The 20,345-nt window shown below is 35.7% G+C and overlaps 2 protein-coding genes across 3 annotated transcripts in view; one reads left to right on the forward strand and one right to left on the reverse strand.

Moving 5' to 3' along the window:
• cacna1bb (calcium channel, voltage-dependent, N type, alpha 1B subunit, b) overlaps nt 1-20,345 on the forward strand; it is a 147,399-nt gene that overhangs the window by 75,480 nt on the left and 51,574 nt on the right. Inside the window, exons 9-19 of the mRNA XM_084137076.1 lie at nt 8,423-8,538; nt 8,898-8,987; nt 11,291-11,380; nt 12,006-12,224; nt 13,333-13,445; nt 13,702-13,814; nt 14,021-14,152; nt 17,456-17,528; nt 17,660-17,777; nt 18,775-18,842; nt 19,603-19,709. Coding sequence (XP_083993202.1) covers nt 8,423-8,538; nt 8,898-8,987; nt 11,291-11,380; nt 12,006-12,224; nt 13,333-13,445; nt 13,702-13,814; nt 14,021-14,152; nt 17,456-17,528; nt 17,660-17,777; nt 18,775-18,842; nt 19,603-19,709 — 1,239 coding nt within the window. The remainder of the gene's footprint in view (nt 1-8,422; nt 8,539-8,897; nt 8,988-11,290; nt 11,381-12,005; nt 12,225-13,332; nt 13,446-13,701; nt 13,815-14,020; nt 14,153-17,455; nt 17,529-17,659; nt 17,778-18,774; nt 18,843-19,602; nt 19,710-20,345) is intronic.
• Nucleotides 1,032-7,674, reverse strand: LOC311097419 (GTPase IMAP family member 8). Of its 2 annotated transcripts, none has more exons than XM_084137074.1 (7): nt 7,603-7,674; nt 5,434-5,489; nt 4,604-5,320; nt 3,429-4,139; nt 3,216-3,334; nt 2,464-3,127; nt 1,032-2,080 (listed from the first exon to the last, which is right to left on the reverse strand). In XM_084137074.1, the coding sequence occupies exons 2-7, from the start codon at nt 5,477-5,479 to the stop codon at nt 1,806-1,808; spliced, it is 2,532 nt and encodes an 843-aa protein (XP_083993200.1). In that variant the 5' UTR covers nt 5,480-5,489; nt 7,603-7,674; the 3' UTR covers nt 1,032-1,805. The 2 variants fall into 2 exon arrangements, with proteins under 2 accessions (XP_083993200.1, XP_083993201.1); XM_084137075.1 differs by lacking the exon at nt 7,603-7,674 and adding an exon at nt 6,957-7,583.

The raw sequence follows: 20,345 nt of genomic DNA on the forward strand, positions 1-20,345 counted from the left end.
CTAACCACTGTCATGTACTGTGCATGTATTCTACAGTGTTGATGGAGAGTATTGTGAAATATTTAAAGCTAATTTGAATCATGAGTTTCATCAATACTTTTTTTTTCTCTGCAAGATGTATGTGCATTTTGATAAAAGTTAGGGATGTCCTGATCCGATCCACGTCATCGGTATCGAAAAAAATTTGTGTGTGTGTGTGTGTGTGTGTGTGTGTGAGAGAGAGAGAGAGAGAGTACCTGTTTTTTTTTTGTTTTTTTTTGTAGTGTTTGAATAAAGGGTGGCAGTCTTTCAACAACTGTTGTTGTGGACTATATACTGGAGAAGTATTTGTTCTCCATTTGAGTGATGTTTTAGGTGGCTAATTGAGCAAAGTGCTTCCATATATTTTATTATTATTAGTAGTATTAGTTCAAGAATAAAATAAAAATATCGTATTGATATCGGTATCGGCAAATAGCCAAAGCTGCGGCATCGGTATCGGAAGTGAAAAAGTGGTATCGGGACATCCCTAATAAAAGTGAGAAAAAGTGACTTCTAAATTAGTAAATATATGTGCAGTATTAATACAGTAAAGATGCTGCTTCTGAAATGACAACTGAAATAAAAAAGAAGGTTCATTCAGTTTTGCTGTTCCCACTATTCTACTTTACTCCACTGGCTTTAAAAAGATTTCTATTTTTTAACTTAGTTTGTTCATGCCTGCATCATATGGTGGTCACAAAAACTGTTGCAGTTAGTTAGTTCTAAAGTTCAAGTTTTCTGATCACATGCTCTGTGGACTGAAAGAGAAATTCATATCATATTTGAAATCTATTCTTGCATAGTCTCATTATGGACAAAACTGTACAGTAATTCTATAGATATAGCTAATGTACAGTAGGGCTGTCAGAGTGGCTGAAAAACTAAATTTGAATTTTATACTTAAATATTAGTAATATATTTTTTTGGGATAATTTAAAAGGCATATTTTCAGTTTGAGGGAAAAAGCTTTTGGCTTGTCTCCCGAGACCACAAGAAGGCACAATGAGCTAAATATTAATGCATCACATTAAATTGTTTATTCAATGAAATAACATGACTGTACAAAAAAGTGCATAACATTTATAAATCAAATATAAATTCGGAAACTGCATAAACAATTATTTGCAGCACAGAAAATGCATTCTATGTGAACGGCTTGGTTTTGATGTAACTAAGATCTTCTCGGCATTGAGGCTCTTCTGTGTTTTGAATGAACAACGCAGCAGCGCTGCATCTAGTGGATTCAACTATATGAATTGCTATTAATTAAATGTGTCATCATGTATTAATTCCTTAACATATAGTGTTAACTAAAAGTGTAAATAAATATGTTAATTACCACAATAAGTTGAAGATATGGATTTCAATGTCTGCTTTAAGCAATCATTAAGCTAACAATTTGCAAAGATAGCTATGTTATGACTTAAATTGTTGAGGCACATAGCATGCCTTACGCGTTACCGTTAAATAATAAATAATAATAAATAGGTAACTTAAATTTTTTATAGTTTATACATTTACATCATTGCTAACCCATTCTGAATCAAAAATAATAACAATAATCCTCACACACCTACAGAAACAGTGCAGAGTCACTAAAACACACTCATATAACAGGTTGATCAACAGCCCACACTGGCTTCTTCTCAATGTGAAATAGAAAATGTTATGTTGACAAAAGTACTTGTAAAATCTTACCATACTGAGTTATTAATTATTATATCAAGTCATTGCACATACAGTATATAATTTAAACTGACATAGTTTGGGTTGTAGAGAACATTCTACATTGAAAATGATCTAGCACGGTTTTCTCCTCTCATATTCCTTGCATATTTTGGAGTGTCCATGTCACTAGGATGGTTTTGGACCATTGGAATATTATCTATGATTCTTTCCATTTTTGAATGCTGAGAACTTAATGTAATGCTCATAGTGTCATATCCAGATGATGGTGCATTATTTCTTGTATGCCAGAGCCATCGAGATACTTTATCAGCAGGATTCAGAGTATTAGCTCCAACTGAACTGGTGGTATCAGACAATGAATCTCCACTCACTGAAAATACAATGAATGTTAGAAGGTTCGGTTCATTTTCTTTTTTGCTGGATATTTGTTTTACATGCATATCTCTCATAGTAGTATATCTGATATTTGCTTAACACAAATTAAGATAATCCAAGACATTTGTTGACATGGTATCAGTATAAGAGACTTAAAAAAAACAAAAAAAACATTCAAATAATCTTAATTATACCAAACCTTTGAGCGGTAGGGTGGTTTTAATGGCACCTTAACAGTAGCAACTTAACTTATTTGATTACATAAGTTAAAGTCTCATAAATTTTGACAGACCTACAATTTATTACACAGATGTATAATCTTTTACGCTAACACAGTAAAATTCTAGCGGGACTAGTTATAGATAAACAGAAACTTACTACTAGGGATCGGGTTGTCAAAGCTTTGCCTTCGTCTGCCAGATGGTTGTTTGGATTCTGGATCAAGGTCCACAACTGCTGCTTCCAGCATCCTCACGATGAGTTCATCCTCACGTTTATTCCACTCTTCTTCAGTCAGTGCCTTCCCAGTAAACCACTGGATCACTGATGTTGTTGCCTTTTTTTCTCTCTTTTGTTGAGTAAAGTATTCCCCTCTGTTTCTTGCCACCATCTCTTCAATCATCTCAAGCAGATTTTTGATGTTGTGACTGTTATCAGCGAGTGCATGATATCTGTTCTCACACTTTCTTATCAAAGTCTGCAGGGCTTCTCCTTCACACGCAATGTAATGCTCAACTGGTGTGTCCTTCAGCCAGTATCCAGAGAATATAATTAGAGTATATCTCCAGACATGCTCCCCAAAAAGGCTCATTAACTCCATCACTGTTTTTTCATCTTTTTTTGTAAAAGACCTATCTACTGGTAGCACTAGCAGGAATACATGTGGACCAGGCGAACAAACCGTCACACTGCGTAAAATTTCTTTTGCGTCTTCCAGATTTGATGTTGACCATCTTGGTGTGTCAACCACTGAGATTTGACATCCTGCTACTTTCCTTTGTTTCATCATACATTGCTTTGTTCTTGGCTGGGTATTAAATATCTAGACAGAATATAAATAATGTAACAATAATAATCTGCAGGCATATAGGAATTACAAAATAATTTGGTATTAAAGATAAGAAAAGTACCTTCTGTGGTGTAATGTCAAAAAAATTTCCTTGCAGAATTATGTTTCCTGATGTACTTTTCCCAACTCCTTCTCCTCCAAGAAGCACAATCCTAATTTCCGAGAGGGTTTTTTTTCTGTCTGTTAATGAGAAAGAATTGGTATTTGTATTTTGTCTACAAAGAATATCTTGCATTGTTACGTTGTGCAACTTTTTTGTAAATATATCTTGTACCTTTAAGCAGCTCTTGAAGCATGTATTTTTGTCTACGCCCTTTCTCCATGTCTTTTTTGCCTTTCTTCAGCTTCAGCTCAAGCTCGTTGAATGGATTGCTCTTCTCATCTGGCACATAGTGACAACCATTGTTTTCCATCACCATTTCCTCAATCTTCTTAAGGAGTTCTGTGACTTGTGTGCTGTCAGTCTGATTCTTACAGTTAACAACATGATATCTGTACCCACATTTTTCCATTAGCCACTCAAGATGCTCTCCTTCTTCTTCAATACGTTCCTCAATGGTTGTTTCTCCAAGCCAGTCTCCTCTGGTGAACAACACAATTGTATGGCTCCACACCTCCTTCCCTAAAAGACCCATGTGTTCCTCCACAGCTGTTCGATAAGTTTTATCAAATGCTATGGCAATAGGAACAGTTAACAGAATTGCATGTGGGCCAGGAGGACATAGATGCACACTACGTCTAATCTCCAGTTTGTCAATCTCTGATGTCTTTTCGAGAGGATATTTACAGAACCAGCCTGGAGTATCGACTATAGTCAACTGTTTTCTGTCCACTTCAGCGTGCCTAACCTCACAGAATACCGTTGTTCTTGATTCATCAACTTGAAAAGCTTCTTCTCCCAGAATGAGGTTGCCTGCAGAACTCCTTGCAGCCCACGATGCTCCAAGTATTACAATCTTTATTTCAGTAAGAGATTGTTCCTCAGCTGAAAGAAGAGGTCAAATTTATTTTGCTGACTCTATTTTTATAAATTATGTTGCAGTTTATATGACATGGTTTTAATTCAGGACTATTATTGCATCAGTATGTTTTGTCTTTCATTTACAATGTACTATTAGAGAATGACTGATGTTGCTTTTCTTATGACTGATACAGATTTTTTCAATGCAGTGGCTATTATGTAAAAAAAATGGTAGATTCTAGTAATTTACACTAAATAACTGTAGATACTGTTTGCCGATTGTTATTTGTACTAAAGGTAAAACATTTGAGCAATGGTAGACAGAGTTTCAATTCCCACTTATCTAGTATTACTTTCCATAAATGTAACAATGTAATGTAATCATGTTTTTAAAGTATAACTCAGTGTAACTCATTACTTCATAAGGCAACAATCACAAACTCTGAAATCAGTTTTGGGTATATCTTTAGTATGTTATATTTTCTTACCTTTAATGCATGCTTGAAGGTCAGTCCTTTGACTCTTGACTGCAAGAATTCTCTGTTTGACTTTTTCCTTTCTTATTTTCTCTCTCTCATCCTCTAGAGACACAATTTTGCTGATTTTAAAGTAATTGTGATTGTTTTGGGCTACCATTTTTTCAATTTCTTCCAGCAGTGTGATCACTTGAGAGCTGTCATTCCTTTCTTTAATATTAAGGACATGATACCTGTTCTGACACCTTCTTAGAAGTAATTGGAGGTCTGGCCAGTTTCTAAGATGGTTTTTGAAAGATCTATCATCATATGGAGTGATGGAGCTGAACAGCACAATAATATGTCTCCAGACATTCTCTGACAAAACCTTCAGATGTTCATTCAAAACCATTCTATAGACTTCTGGAAAAATATTATCTACAGGAATGACTAGAAGGAAGGCGTGAGGTCCAGGAGGACACAGTGTTGGGCACCTTATAATTTCCAGTATGTCAAACTTTGGAGTATATTCTACAGCATAATGCCACCACCAGCCTGGGGTGTCTACCACAGTCACATGTCTTCCGTGTACTTCTCCCTCTGCTTGAACAGATCGGGCAGTTCTTCTTCCAACAACAAAAGCATTTCTTCCCAGAATGGTGTTTCCTACCGAACTTTTTCCACTTGATTCTATTCCACCCAGTTCTCGACCCCCAATCAGTATAATTCTGATTTCAGGGAATCCTTTGCCTTAAAAAAATAGTTTAAAATGATTATATATTGGAACTGTCCAAAAGGTGTATTATTAAAATATAATTTGTTTAAGTTAATTGTAGGCATGACATAAGAGAAGGATAGCTTACTGCTTGAGAGACTGTTTGAGACTTCCTGTGTCTTTTGTTCTGACATCTTTCATTTCCTGATTTTAAAATAATGTCATTGATTATTTACATATAACTTATTCAAACAATCATGTTCGTAGTGTTGTAGTCAAGACCACCTAAACCGAGACCAAGTCATGACCAAGACCAAGACAGGCCGAGACCGAGTCAAGACCAAGTCCCCACACTGCATGACACACTTATGATAAAATGTGGAATATGCATATGCGGCCATTTTAAAACTCAAAGTTCCGTAAAAATGCTAATCTCGATGAGGTATTAATCTAGACACAGTCCATTAGGCCTATGTCTTATATTAATGTGAATAACAAGTGGTGGAATATGTATCATGCATATCCATGAATTAAGTCTTGCCTAGTAGACAAATTATTTATATATATATATATATATATATATATATATATATATATAATTTACATGTTGGTACATATTGTGCAGCTTTATTGTACAATGGGGAAGCTTTATTGTACAATGGGGAAGGAAACCCTGTATTTGTATTTTATTTTGATTACAGTTTGTAAATATCTCACATGTTGTTTGACTTATGTTTTTGGTTAATATCGCCCAGTTTGGATTGGGGGGATGTAAAAATAAATAAAAAAATAAGTGTATTGTGATTGTCAAAACATTTTAGTAATTAAACAGAATTTTATTCTGTTACAACATGACAACATGTTACAATGTTTACATGGTACAATTTCTGGTAAGCTACTATTTTTATTGCTTGACACAAATTTCACAATTTAAATTCAGTTAAATTCTTGTGATTTGATTCAATATTGACTCATTTGGATAAATATTAGGTACACAAGATAGGCAAAAAAATCTCACATAATGCTGTAAACATATGAGAGCCCTATCAGCTGCTTTTTAAGGTTAAAAATAACTCAAATTAAATATAATGCGTTTTTAATTATAATAACAACTTAATGATATAAGTAAAATATAATAAATATGTAATATAGCTACACATATTTAGCAAAATAATCAGCTTTTTTTTTTCTAGCCAACTAAACGTGTTATATAGGCTATTATGGTCATTTAATGGCTTTCCTGAGGTAGGCTAAATGTTATGTGACAATTGTTCTCCGGCTGTTTTACCTCTTTCCACGGTTGAAAAACACTGATTGATCGATATTATGTATGAGGAATATACATTTCGGTAAGTTATACTGTATCTTTCAACATTGTTTATTCGTGTTTATTTACTATTAGCTAGTAGAAATGATCGGTTCACGTGCCGCTTGAACTGAGGCACTGTCACATTTACAAGCGCCAAAACTATTTTTGTGCAAACTTTATTGTTTGAATTTCGTAATAGAATAGACAGAATATGAGAGCTGATTTTTTTTATATCAATAAGTAACCTGCTCTGTCTTGTCTGTCGGTCTCCGTGTCCGCTTTGCCTCGCGATTTTTTTGTGCGTGAGAAAAAATATGTGTGGCGTGAAAGCGTGTGAAAAGTGTAAATTGCGTGAGTCTCACGGTGAATGCTTGAGAGTTGGCAGCCCTGGGTTTGGCTGACATCTCCCCGACGACAGCCACGGTGACGGCACAGCTTGCTCTCCTGCCTTCCGCATTCACACTGTGTGCGGGGTGGGCGGGGATTGCCACAGTAAAACAATCAGTAAAAACGAAAAACATTCAAAATTAGACATGAGTCAAGCTCTTGGTCGGAAGTTTAACGTCTAATCACAGTAATGATGTTAACAAAAAATTTCGTGATATGCCTCAGTTGTGGTCTTGACCGGTCTTGAAATCAAATCCCGAGTCCTCTTCGTCTGAGACCGAGACGAGACCGAGTAAAAATGCAGTCGATTCCGAGACGAGACCAAGACCTTTAAAAAGTGGTCTCGAGACCAAGACCGATCTCGAGTACTACAACACTAAATGTTCACTATTTTATGTATGTTAATGGTATGGTAACATGATGTTAATGTCAATTATGTTAATGTCAATTTTTGCCATTTTTTTCTTATGTCCATTATAAGTTAATAATAAGATATTTTACATGGAACCTCAAACTTTGCAGGAATAAGTGTTTAGCTGTATGTTTTCTTAACTACATGATTTAAGTTCTTAGAGACTTGTATATTAGTTTTGTTTCAAGACAAATTCAAATATGTCTTACCTTTTGCGTGTATCATGTAGAAGCTTAAAATGAAAGTGAAAGGCTTCTTCATATTTCTTGTCAACAGCATGTAGGTTGCCAGGTCTTTAAAAAAAAATGCTTCAGTGCTAGGGAAAATAAAAAGAACTATTATTTTCAGTGGAAACTGATTTTAGTCCCTTCATTTTACAGTAGGTTCAAATATAGGCTACTACTTAAACCAGATATTATTTAAAGTGTGAACAGTAAATGTTTTACCAATGCCTGATTATTTACTTGAAGGTTCTTTAAAGTGTAAAATAGTATATTTTTCTTTGACTTTACAGCTCAGGATAGTCACTAGTGCGTTGTTTGATACTGTGGGTGTTTTTACAGTACCATCAGTCTATCAGTAGGCCTATTTGCATGACATAATTTTATTGTATCTCCAGAGTTATTAGTCACATGGCATTTACGGCTCAGTTGATTGGCTCAAAATGTTATGTGGTTCCCTCTAAAAAGAGGGCAGATTTCAGATTGCTTGCTTTTGGGAAGTCCTGTGCCAGACAAATTCCTGCCCCTTTAAGATGAATTGTAACACTAATGGATAACTTTATTCACTTTATGGTTAACTTTATTTGTGTGTGTCAGCATAGTGAGACAATTACAGTGTGCAGTTCTGAGAGACCTCTTGGAATGGTTTGAGAAACACAAAACAAAATGATAGGAATGTTCTGAGCAAGAACTGTAACCTAAAATAAGATGGGCTTTCGAACACAACACACTCAGAAAATTGTCTTGAAAAGCATTCCGAATTTAGATGATTTATGTGCATTTTTTTATTATGTGTGTTTGGTCTTAGGGAGTTTGCCAAAGAAAGAGAGCGAGTGGAGAAGAGGCAGGAGTTCTTGAAGCTCCGCAGACAGCAGCAGATTGAGAGAGAGCTCACTGGATACCTGGAGTGGATCTGCAAAGCAGGTTGGTATAAACGTGACCTCTCTATGCTGTGTCAAAGGATTCTGTTGAACACTTCACCATGATACATAGAAATATGTAAATATGAATACAACCCTATTCAAATCAAGCCTGAATTTTTCAAAGCTAATAGACAAGATATTGAAAATGAAATAATGCATCTCTGTAAAGTACTTCAGATAAAGTCTAATATATTGTTATATATTTAAAAGAAAGTACGGCATCTGAATAGTTGTAGTGCAAAAATTTTAGTATCATTTAGTCCTCTGTACAGTACTAGTGAGAATGGACCTTAATTCTTTATAGAGTGTATTTCATATAATGGTTTCACTGGTTTTCTTACTTATATTTGTTCATTCCAGAGGAGGTGTTGCTGGCGGAGGAGGATCAGAATGCTGAGGAGAAATCCCCTTTGGATGGTGCGTGGTACAGGAGGAAGCAAAACAACCCAGGTGAAAAGAGGGCAAGGGCAGTGCTTAATTTGTAAATAAATAATTGCCGGATCAAAAACAGCAATTAAAAGGCACTGTGCCCGACACTGACCATACAACTTAAGTTTTCCCGGAACATACAGTGACGTCTCTAAACAGTGACGGCACAACTGTAAGAGCATCATTCACTAGTTTCTGCACAGCCCTAACTACAGCCTAGTGTATTATTCTGTCTCGTATATAGATTTGTTGAGACATAATATCATTCAGTTGATCAGTGATATATTCTCTCACGGACGACGTTGTTGCCTTTTCCACTACATCGATTTCTGATTCTGACTGATCTAACTCCCGTTGCTCGTGTCTCCCGCTATCCTGATTATTATTTGCAGTTCCATCTTTGGGATCTCTTTTGATGGGAAACACTACCAGCTTTAGTCGTGGATATGGAAAATAAAAATATGCTTGACTGTCTTTTTGACATTTTGGCAATATGAACTTATTTATATTAGAAGAATTCTTCAGGTATATACACTCTCTCCAAACTTCATTCTACTCTCCAAACGTTACGCTTTACTGCGTGCAAAACAATAAGCAGTAAACACCAACCAATGATAATGATTTTGAACTTAAGAAAGCTCATCAAAAAATATATATGCTGAGGTCCAATAGCAAAACATAAACTCCAAATACATTTGCGTGAAGCTCAACTTCCATAGAAATAAACTGACAGCGCATGTTTATGCCGGATTTGTTTAAAAACAATGTCGGAACGCAAAAAATCCAAAATCTGACATTTTCCAGAACAGGAACCGACTCAGATTAAGCACTGGGCAAGGGTCAATGGGGCTGGTTTACCATAGTATCCTATGACAAACCAGGCCAGTGGAAGGAATGCCCTCTTGTTACATGAGCCATCATATGTGACCATGCTTTTGCACTGTAATGGGGCAAAATGACTTTTGGTAAATCTGAGTTTAGATTTCGATCTTTTCACCTGGGCACAGTTGCTAGATAAGTGAATTGATCACATGTTGTGCAGAGCCCTCTCAAAATACAATTTTTCCCACAGATACAAGAATAAATGTACATAAAAGTCCATGTGTATTGTATTTATGTCCAGTTTCAGTAGGAAATATGTGAAGAGAAGAAAGAAAATATTTGTTTTATTTATCCTTAATGCCATATTGCCTATATTCGCACTGCAAGCTACTTGCTTTTCTACTCGCAGACTCTGTTTTATCAAGGCCCATAATCTCTGTCAATTTGGGCTGTTTTGGAAGCCAGAAGTAATTACAGGGATTAAGACGACTGGGATAATTGGATTATATGCATGCACACATACATTCTCACATGCGTGCCACACAATGTTGGGGACTGACTAGCTAAGTAGTGATGCCACTAACTTAAGTACATTTTCTGCAGCATGACATTAGTTCAGCTATTTTCAAAATACAGGTAATGCTGTTTTTCCAGCAGGCTGCAGTTGTGGTGTATTTTAGTTTTATTAGCTGTATTAATAATATACATTTATCTGTGTTTAATTGTTATGTTTATTCAAAAACTTGGACAATAGAAAATTCTATTTTGATGTGGTTTGCTTTGAGGCAGGTTTTTGTTTTTTATACCAGTCTATGAATCAATGTTTTTGTTATTTAGTGGCCTGCTAACCTGCTGTAATTAATGAGCTGACAAGCAATATTAATCAATAAGTAAATCAGGTAAAGTTGTGATTGTATATAGCTTTGCCCATCTTACAACAGAATGTCATTACATCTGTTTGTTTTCTATCTTCACTGTTTTCACTATGGTTCAGGACCTCGGCATATGATTAAAGCTATGGTTCCTTCTTGAGCTGTAATTAGTGGTGTCGACTGGATCTATGCATTTAGAGAACGGGATAGATAGATAGAGAAAGTAAAAGTGTGAGAGTGGCGGGAACTCAGGATTGTGTTTTCACATGACCATTGAGTCACTGCAAGATCAGGCCTGTAATGTGCACACATTACTTCACTGTAGCTAGACACTCATATGAAGCTTATATAATAAGTATAATATCATTCAATTAATGAAAAATTAAGACATTACATTGTTTTGATAGACAACTAAAATGATTGTTTTCCAGATGTAATATTGTTAACCACTTGTTCCTCATTTGATAAAAATCATATGCTAGTAAAAACGTGTTTTGGTTTGTGCTTAACTCGTGCTTAACTGTGCTATGATTTTTTTCCCCAATCTGATTAGGAATTTAATGTTTCTTTAAACTCTATCATAATGTTTGTGTATATGTATTTGCATGCTTATGCATTTTTTGTGTTCAGTCCTGAAAAGAACAAAGACCAGAAAGGGTAGAAACGACCTCATCAGTGCTGAAGAAGGAGAGGAACATTTCACAGACATCTCCTCTGTCGGTAAGCTTTGACCTTTAACCTTAAGAAACTCTCATTAACAATTACTGTGATGCATGACCCTTTTTGTCTAAGCCAAATGCTACTTTTTTACATAGCCTGCATAAAATTTTTCTCCAATATAGCATTAGAATAGAATTTGTTCAATTTATTTTATTTTATTTTATATATCTTTTATAGAATGATATTAATAGTCAGCAAAAAGCAAATAAATCACTTTAAATCACTTGGTAAATAGTAAACTGAAACCTCTACAGAGTTTCTCAGATTAGCTTGAATGTGCCCATTAGCTGAAGTGGGTAAAATGGAGACGGGAAAGCAGGATCAGGTGACTTCTGCTGTGCATTAGTACTGCCGTAATAAGCCTTAAAATCTTTCAAGCTTGAGTAGATGTTCTCTTCTGTTTTTAGATTTAAAAAGCTGATAGAATGATTTATAATCTTAAACACTTAGGTGTCTCTGCCTAACACTATAATGAATAACAAATCCATCTCAACAAAATGCCGTTTATATTCTTGCATGTATTATTCATAGTCACATTAAAGATGAATTTACAGTAGTAGCTCTGTGATCAGAGTTTAAGTATCTTCCCTTAATTTGTTTTTGAATGTTTTTTTAATCTCTCTAGCGCCACCTGGATCACCTTTCGCTCGAGCTAGCCTGAAGAGCAGTAAGAACGATAGCTCCTCGTACTTCCGTCGAAAGGAAAAGAGGATCCGCTTTTTCATCCGGCGGATGGTGAAGGCACAAAGCTTCTACTGGATCGTTCTCTGCTTGGTGGGATTGAACACGATGTGCGTGGCTATGGTCCATTACGACCAGCCTGAGGGGCTCACCAAGGCCCTGTGTAAGAGCGCTTGCTTCCTGTTCACTAGCAAATACAATTGAACTGTGTCAAAACACATTGATTATTTTTGGGCTATTTAGTTTCCTAAACAGCATGTCTGTAGACTAGTTTTGCAATCTCTCCTTGCTCTGTGAGTCACGACTCATGAACATGAAAGATTTGAGCCAGACGTTTTAAAGACGTTTAAATCTTTTACAGTAATAGCATCTCATTTCAGTTTCTCAAGCAAAAAATGACTTGATAAATTTCATTCATTTCTATAGAGCAGCTTGTTTTAATGAATCAATTCAAAGCTAGGATTCAGATTAATCACTTAATGCCTGTGGAATTTTTCATATATTCAGTGTTATTAATATATTATTATTATTATTATTATTATTTTGAATTAGCTTATAATTCTGTATTGTCCATTTTCATTTTAGTTTGTTTTATTTATGTTGCTATGCGCTCTTGTAAATTTTATGTATATTTTTTTAAATATTTCTATTTACTTTTTATTTTTATTTCAGTTTTAGTTTTTGAAATTTTATTACTAATGTGAATTTATTACAAATTTTATTAAACTTATTGATTTCAGTTAGTTGCCAAAGCAACATTTCTAATTTTAGTTTTTCATGTAATATGTATAATTTTTCAATTACCAAAACTATATTTAATGGTTTTAGTTGTAGCTAACAATAATGTGCACTGTAATAACAACACTGTGTATATAAAAATGTTTAAAATAATTATTGAATAGTAAAATTATAATAACATTTAATTACATTATTTTACTTTTTTGCTTAAATGATTGAACTCATCTATTTAACAACTTGAGATAAATATTGAGATATAAATACATTTAAATATATATATATATATATATATATATATATATATATATATATATATATATATATATATATATATACACACAATTAATTTAAATGTTTTTAATAAAAGTATATATTGAAGATTGTCGAAATGGTGAAAAATATTGGTATTTTATTTCTTTTAGCTTTGTTGCCCAGCTCTACCTTGTAATAGCATTAGTTTGAAGGTTTGTGTGGGAATAGCTTGGGTGGTGATGGATAACCTAATCTCTCCTTTCATTTCTATGGGCTGTTAGACCTGGCAGAGTTTGTATTCCTGGGTCTGTTTCTGACAGAGATGACTCTAAAGATGTACGGCCTGGGGCCCAGAAACTACTTTCACTCCTCATTCAACTGTTTTGACTTTGGGGTGAGTCACAGCACACATGATTCAGACGAGCCTGTGAGGCTGCATCCAGTCAGTCATTATCAGCCACTGTGATACTTGTGTCCACGCTGGATCGCCACATTCATGCTCTGAGCCATTTTACTCACATTCACTCCAACTGTTATTTTTCCATTATATTTTATTTGTTTTCTAGTTAGTCCAGACTGTTTTAATAATTGCCATCTGCTCACAAAAAATAAACCCATATAACAGAAAGGCTCTTAATTTATATTCTCAGGTAATTGTGGGCAGTATATTTGAGGTGGTGTGGGCAGCAATCCAGCCGGGTGCATCTTTTGGGATCAGTGTTCTGAGAGCCCTTCGTCTGCTCCGTATATTTAAAGTAACCAAGTAAGTAGATGTGTTTATATATATAAAATAAATCAGCTTTGACACTTCTATCACAATATAACAAACCCCTTACAGAATCATAGAATGAATAATTTTAATTATTTTTTTTATTATTTTAATTTTACACTCTGAAACCAGCATTTCTTAAAGTGATCAGAGCCACTTCTATATGTTGTGGTCTATATGTTAATTCTCTCTCTTTGCAGGTATTGGAACTCTTTGCGGAATCTGGTGGTTTCACTGTTAAACTCAATGAAGTCCATTATTAGCTTGCTCTTCCTCCTCTTCCTCTTCATCGTGGTGTTTGCTCTGCTAGGCATGCAGCTCTTCGGGGGCCAGTGAGTGATTTCTGATCTTCCATCATTCTAGCCATTTCTGTCCAATTTCACCCCTTTGATTTATCCAAGACAGAATATTTATGTGTTCTGTCGAAAAAAATAAACTTATTCCACATCTTTCTCATATATCATCCACCAAACAATTTGCAAATTGAAAGATATAGACAACCCTCATGCTCTTTTTGATTAATTAATAGCATAACAAAACTACAATCAAAAAGGGACTGTGTCAGACTGTAAAGATGCTGGAATTGCACGTCTGAATGCAACCTTATGACCACAGCGGGTCTACAATGAAGCTGTAATAGAAGTTTCCGTAATATCTCTGTGGCATCTGCTTCAGATCAGTTTTCTGGAGCTGATCTAAAGCCTGACGGCGTGTTTGATGTGTCTTCTGTCAGACTGAGATCAGCCCTAGGCTCCATCTGCCTTATCCATGAACAAAACTGGTCACAACATGTGCTCAATTGTGCAATCTCATTTATGTAATGGGCTTGTAAAAACGTGTCCTGCTGTCAAGTGCAGTGCCGGTAATATGTTTTAATAGTCAGTCTCGAGTTTGAGCTGTTTTAGAATTTTCTTCCTGGACACTGTCTGCATCCTAAATTGCATACTCTCTACTTCTTTTGTACAAGTACTTATTTCTCAAAAAAGTATGTTCTATATAGTGTGAATGTGTGCAGAATGTAATCCCAACGTTCTACATCATGTTGTTATTGTCATGTGATCACATATCCTCTCCCATGGCCTCATGACACAGCCTTGCAAAGTATACTTCCTTTGACTCATACGCGTACACAGGCGTTCGACGCATGCATAATTTAGAGCAATCTCTCGCCACGAGTTACAACCCATGTAAGTACTGCCAAAAAATTAAATACAGAGTACACGCGTACTCTTTTGATGGCGAAATTCGCGTCACACACACTGTACGCTGACCCTCACGTTCGTGTCAGAATCTACTGGATGCGCACTTTACTACCTACCTTCCTTCAATAATAATTAGTTCATTCATTTTCTTCTGTTGCCATCTCGCATCAATTAAATTTTACAAATGCATTTTCTGTCAGAATTTAAGTCCAACCATCCATCATCCGCTCCCTTCTTTTCTATAATTCCTCTGCCCTCGTGCCAACTCTTGTGAGCAGAGGGAGTGATACGGCATGCCAACAAGGATTTAGATCTCTACGCTTAAAGAATTACTGAGCTGAATATGCTTAACGAAAGACACCCCACTGACAACAAGCTTGATGAATGAAAGCTTTAGTCATGCCCTTCCACTTTCTCTCCCTCTTTTGTTTATTTTATTTTATTTTATTTTATTTTATTTTATAATTTATTTTATTAACCAGCTAAACCTTGGCTTCTTGTGCACAACGGATCATTTTCAATTTTTAAACAATGATCCAATCAGATGAATCTGAACATCTCCAGTGTAGTGATAGTGTTTATTATTGTTAGCAATAGATTATGCGTGTCCACACACTTAAATATGGCTTTTTTTTTAGTATAGTTGCGCTCCGTCTAGCTGTTTTTAACGCAAGAACGCGTCCTGTGTGAATGCCCATTAGTCATCACAGCCAGGCTGTGTGTCTAAAGGAACAAATGCATATTCAAGAGTCAGATGGGAAATGGTACCCATGAGTCACTCTCCCCTTCCAAATAAAGCTCACATGCACTGGTAGTCCTATTTTTAATTTGACACATAAAGCATTTATGATCTTCATGATGATGTGTTCTGATAGGTGGTCGTCCCGTGCGTGTTGTGACGTCAGTATACATGCACATCTCCCATTGGCTGTGATGTAATCAAGGTTTAATGCCTGCAGGATCGTATTAACTCACCTGGCTTTGTTTGGTGACTGTGTTTTTGGGGTCCTGTCAAAAGCCCCTAGAGTTTGTTAAATTGCTGTCATGCAGATTACCAGTGAAAGCGCTGGAGTTTTGGAAGGGATTGCAGAGTACAAGCATAAACATTTGAGTGGTTTGAAGAGACTTTCTAATTTAGTCTTTGCACATTGAGTTTCTTGACCCTGTCTGTGCTCGCTAAAACGCTCTGAGTGAAGTGGTTGTTTTATTCCTTGTGTTTCAGATAAATATATCTGCGGATGATATAACCGACTTTTAGGTTTAGTTTTCAGTTGCTGATCATACTGCGAGGAAGTATTTGAGATTTTCCCTCCAGCAGAACATCCTGTCAAATGAGCCTCTGTCAACGTTTTTATCCTGTTTTTGTCGTCTTTAGTTGTGTGGCCCCTGAAGGCCCTGAAACACAAGCTCGCTCAGGTTTGTTCTATGAAGAAAATAAGTGTTTGCATGTGTAGGCATGAAATGCAAAACCCTTCGATGCTTCCCCAGCAGTTACAAAATGTACAAAATTCCGTGTAATCAAGCATATTCTAAGCTTCTTTTTCAAGTGAACTGAGGATGCAATAATGCATCTACTGCAGCTTCTGTTGGAAACCTCTTTGTGTTCACAATGTAAAGCTAATGCACACATCCCACGACAAGCCAGGACTGAATTATATATCCCTTGCGCAATAATTCTCTGTTGTGAAAGCAAGCGTGCTCTGAATCTCCTTTATGAATGGATGAGTCACCGCTGTGATCTTGTTGGTTCCCTTGAAGGCCAGACTCTGAAAGGCGATTTGAAGGCAGGGCTGAAAAGAGAACTTTGAAATCTAAAAATAAAATGCTAGAAAGAGAAAGAGAATGGCAGAGATAAATGACAAAAGAGGAAAACTGATCCTCCGGTTGATTTCATCTGAGACAGGGACAAATATTCCTTTTCTTACATCCAAGAGGTGGTGAATCTAAATCTTGCTTGACAGACAGTTTTTTAAACATTAAAAGTGCATCTGTTTGTTAGTATTTCAGAAATGACTGAATTTTTTTTTTACTTCACCAGAATATTGGGTGTGTTTTACGGGGGTCAAGATGAAAGACTAGGGTCTCTGTGGGGACAGTTTTAGGGTTTGGAAAATCTCTCTGTGTTTTTATTCAGAGGGTGAATGAAACAAATTAAAATAAAGCTAAAAACAAGCCATGTGTCATTAGAGTACATTTTATTCTGATTGTGCCTCAGATTCAAGTCGACAAATTACTGATACTGTAAGTGCCGTGCTCAAAGGTACAAATGATGATAAAACAGAATTTTGATCCTGGTAACTCAGTATGTTTGTTTTGACAGCCCTGCATCGCTGAACCAAATTAAAGCAAACCAGAACTGACATCAAAATCTTCAGTGTACATCTGAAGCCTTTTTACACCAAGTGCGCTGAAGCTCTCTCTCTTCCCAACTAGGTTTAATTTTGAAGACGAAACACCCACTACAAACTTTGACAGCTTCCCTGCAGCCATAATGACAGTCTTCCAGGTATACTTTATTTTATTTTGGCCTTATGAATGTTTAATGTGTTTTTCATATACATACAGTATATATATATATATATATATATTAAACTATAAGACTGTTTGGTGTGCTTGACCTGTTTATGCCTCTTGCAGATTTTGACAGGAGAGGATTGGAATGCTGTGATGTATCATGGCATCGAGTCCCAGGGTGGCGTCCGGAGTGGAATGTTCTCCTCGGTCTACTTCATTGTTCTTACGCTTTTTGGAAACTGTATCCTGTTCTACATATGTTCAGATGTTTTAAATATTCAGCATCACAGTGTGTCCTAACCAGACTCGATGCGATAAGATTTCAGCGACATTTGTCTGTCCACAACAGAAGAGACACAACTTTGAGACATGACAAATCAATCACAGCCAATCAGAGGAGCGTATCAGTAGAGCTCTCTTTGCAAGCGAACTGCACTCGCAATGGATAAGTACATAATCAAATTTATAGATATTACACAATTTGAACATTATTAAAAATACATACTGAGTGACTGAAACAAACTTTGTCATAGGATTGTTCACATTGAGTTCACAATTTGATTTTTTTTTTTACATTTATTTTCAAGATCTGAGGTGAGTTATCCATCGTCGCTGTCATAAAGGCCACACAAAATGATATTCAAACTCATAATAAATTCTTTTAACTTTAATTAGCACATAATCAGTACCTGAGATTATCATTATTATTCTTTGTATGTTGTTGTTCCAGCCGCGACGTCACATAAATAGAAACCGTTTCTAAAATAGAATCCCCTGTTGCTCTTCATGTATCACTATCGCAGGTCTGATACCTTTTATCACACGTTACGGAGTTGCATCTGGTTAGGACATCTACATTAAAAAGTTCTGCAAATGGAAAACCTTACAGTGAATATTCTAAGAGGCAAAGAACATGTTTAAATAAATATATATACATTTTTATTTATTTATTTGAGAAATAATAATACTTTTTCATGAAAAAAAGATTCAAATTCAACTCAAATTCATTAAAATTAATTTCTTGAAATTATTGATAAAATGTAAAAATATAATCTTGTCTTAATGCAAATCTAATGTATGTTAAAGGGATAGTTCACCCAAAAAATAAAAATTTTGTTATTTTTTACTCACTTGTTTAATTGTTCCAAACCTGTATGAAATTCATTTTTGGGTGAACTATCCCTTTAATTGAAATGCAATATGAAATACAGACAATTCTCTAACCTGAAAACAACCAGACACGCTTCTCAATGTATTCTTGGCCATTGCCGTGGATAACCTCGCCAACGCACAGGAGCTGACAAAGGTAATTCATTTGACCTTAAAGGGATGCTCCACTTTTTTTGGAAATAGGCTCATTTGACAACTCCCCCAGAGTTAAAAAGTTGAGTCTTACCGTTTTCGAATCCATTCAGCTGAACTCCGGGTCTGGCGGTACCACTTTTAGCATAGTAATAATCAAGAAACTTTGCTGCAGTACCATGAGTCCAGCAGGCGTAATGATATGACGCAGCGCCTGAAAATAGTCCCCAGCTCGGTAACTTCCAACGTGACCGGGACTAAGTTTGTCTAACCTATTAGACCTATTTTCAGGCGCTGCGTCATATCATTACGCCTGCTGGACTCATGGTACGGCAGCAAAGTTTCTTGATTATTACGCAGGAATGAGAGTATAGTTCCTAGCCATATCAGCCTAGAAAATCGCAACTTTTAATTTTCCGTCGGTCTTAGTACACGATGTAACTACAGAAGAGTCAAGTTTTAAATAGGAAAAATATCGAAACTCTTTGGTCAATTTTTTGAGAGAGATGCTAATGGTCCTGTCCGATTCAATCATCTATGCTAAGCTATGCTAAAAGTGGTACCGCCAGACCCGGAGATCGGCTGAATGGATTCGAAAACGGTAAAACTCAACTGTTTAACTCTGGGGGAGTTGTAAAATGAGCCTATTTCCAAAAAAAGTGGAGTATCCCTTTAATAAGGCTCCCTATATCTGCATGTCACCTGAAGAGGCAGTATGTTTCTTTTATCCTGAGCTTTCATTTCTGCAATGTCCTTTAATTTAGGATGAAGAGCAACAAGAGGAGGCAGCGAAGAAGAGCTTGGCTCTTCAGAAGGCCATGGAGGTGAAGGAGGTCAGCCCCATGTCTGCTGCCAACATCTCAATAGCAGCGTAAGTGTCTGTGTTATTTTCCCTTTGCTTTTTTATTTCTTGTTTCCTGTATTTTTTTGTATCCAAATTTGCTCTATGGAACTTTTCTTATAATGTGCACTGTAGCTGTTGTTTGTTAGTTCTCTGTTAAGTTTTTTTGTGATTGCTTGATTGTTTGTATAGTCAATGTCAGTGTGACCCTGGCCTCCCCTTTAAACCTGCTCTGTGTAGTCTGTTCTTCATAAGTGTGTTTATGGTGTTTCAAAGCTACAGTATATTATTATATTTTAATTATATGTCATCTGCAGAGATAGTTATTATGGTGCCATATGCTTTTTACATATGCGCATTTTTGCCCAAAAGCTTCTACTAGGTAAATAAACCTAAAATGTTTTGTAGTTTAAGGAAATTAGGAGTGGAATTAGGGTGTTTTTTCAACTTCACAGTCTCATTAGTTTATTTACAGTAATTTGTAAACATCAAACACTCTATATACATGCATCACAGAAAATGACAGTGACGGAAATAACATTTAAGCATTTTTAGAAAAAAGATCGACTCATTTGTCTTGCTAAGGCGTTATGTGTATCCTAAATACACAATATTTTTATAATATTTTCAGATTGAAATTGAACATCTTTAATTAATTTCATGTTA

This window comes from Abramis brama (assembly GCF_963993115.1).
Source record: "Abramis brama genome assembly, chromosome: 15".
Lineage (NCBI taxonomy): Eukaryota > Metazoa > Chordata > Actinopteri > Cypriniformes > Leuciscidae > Abramis > Abramis brama.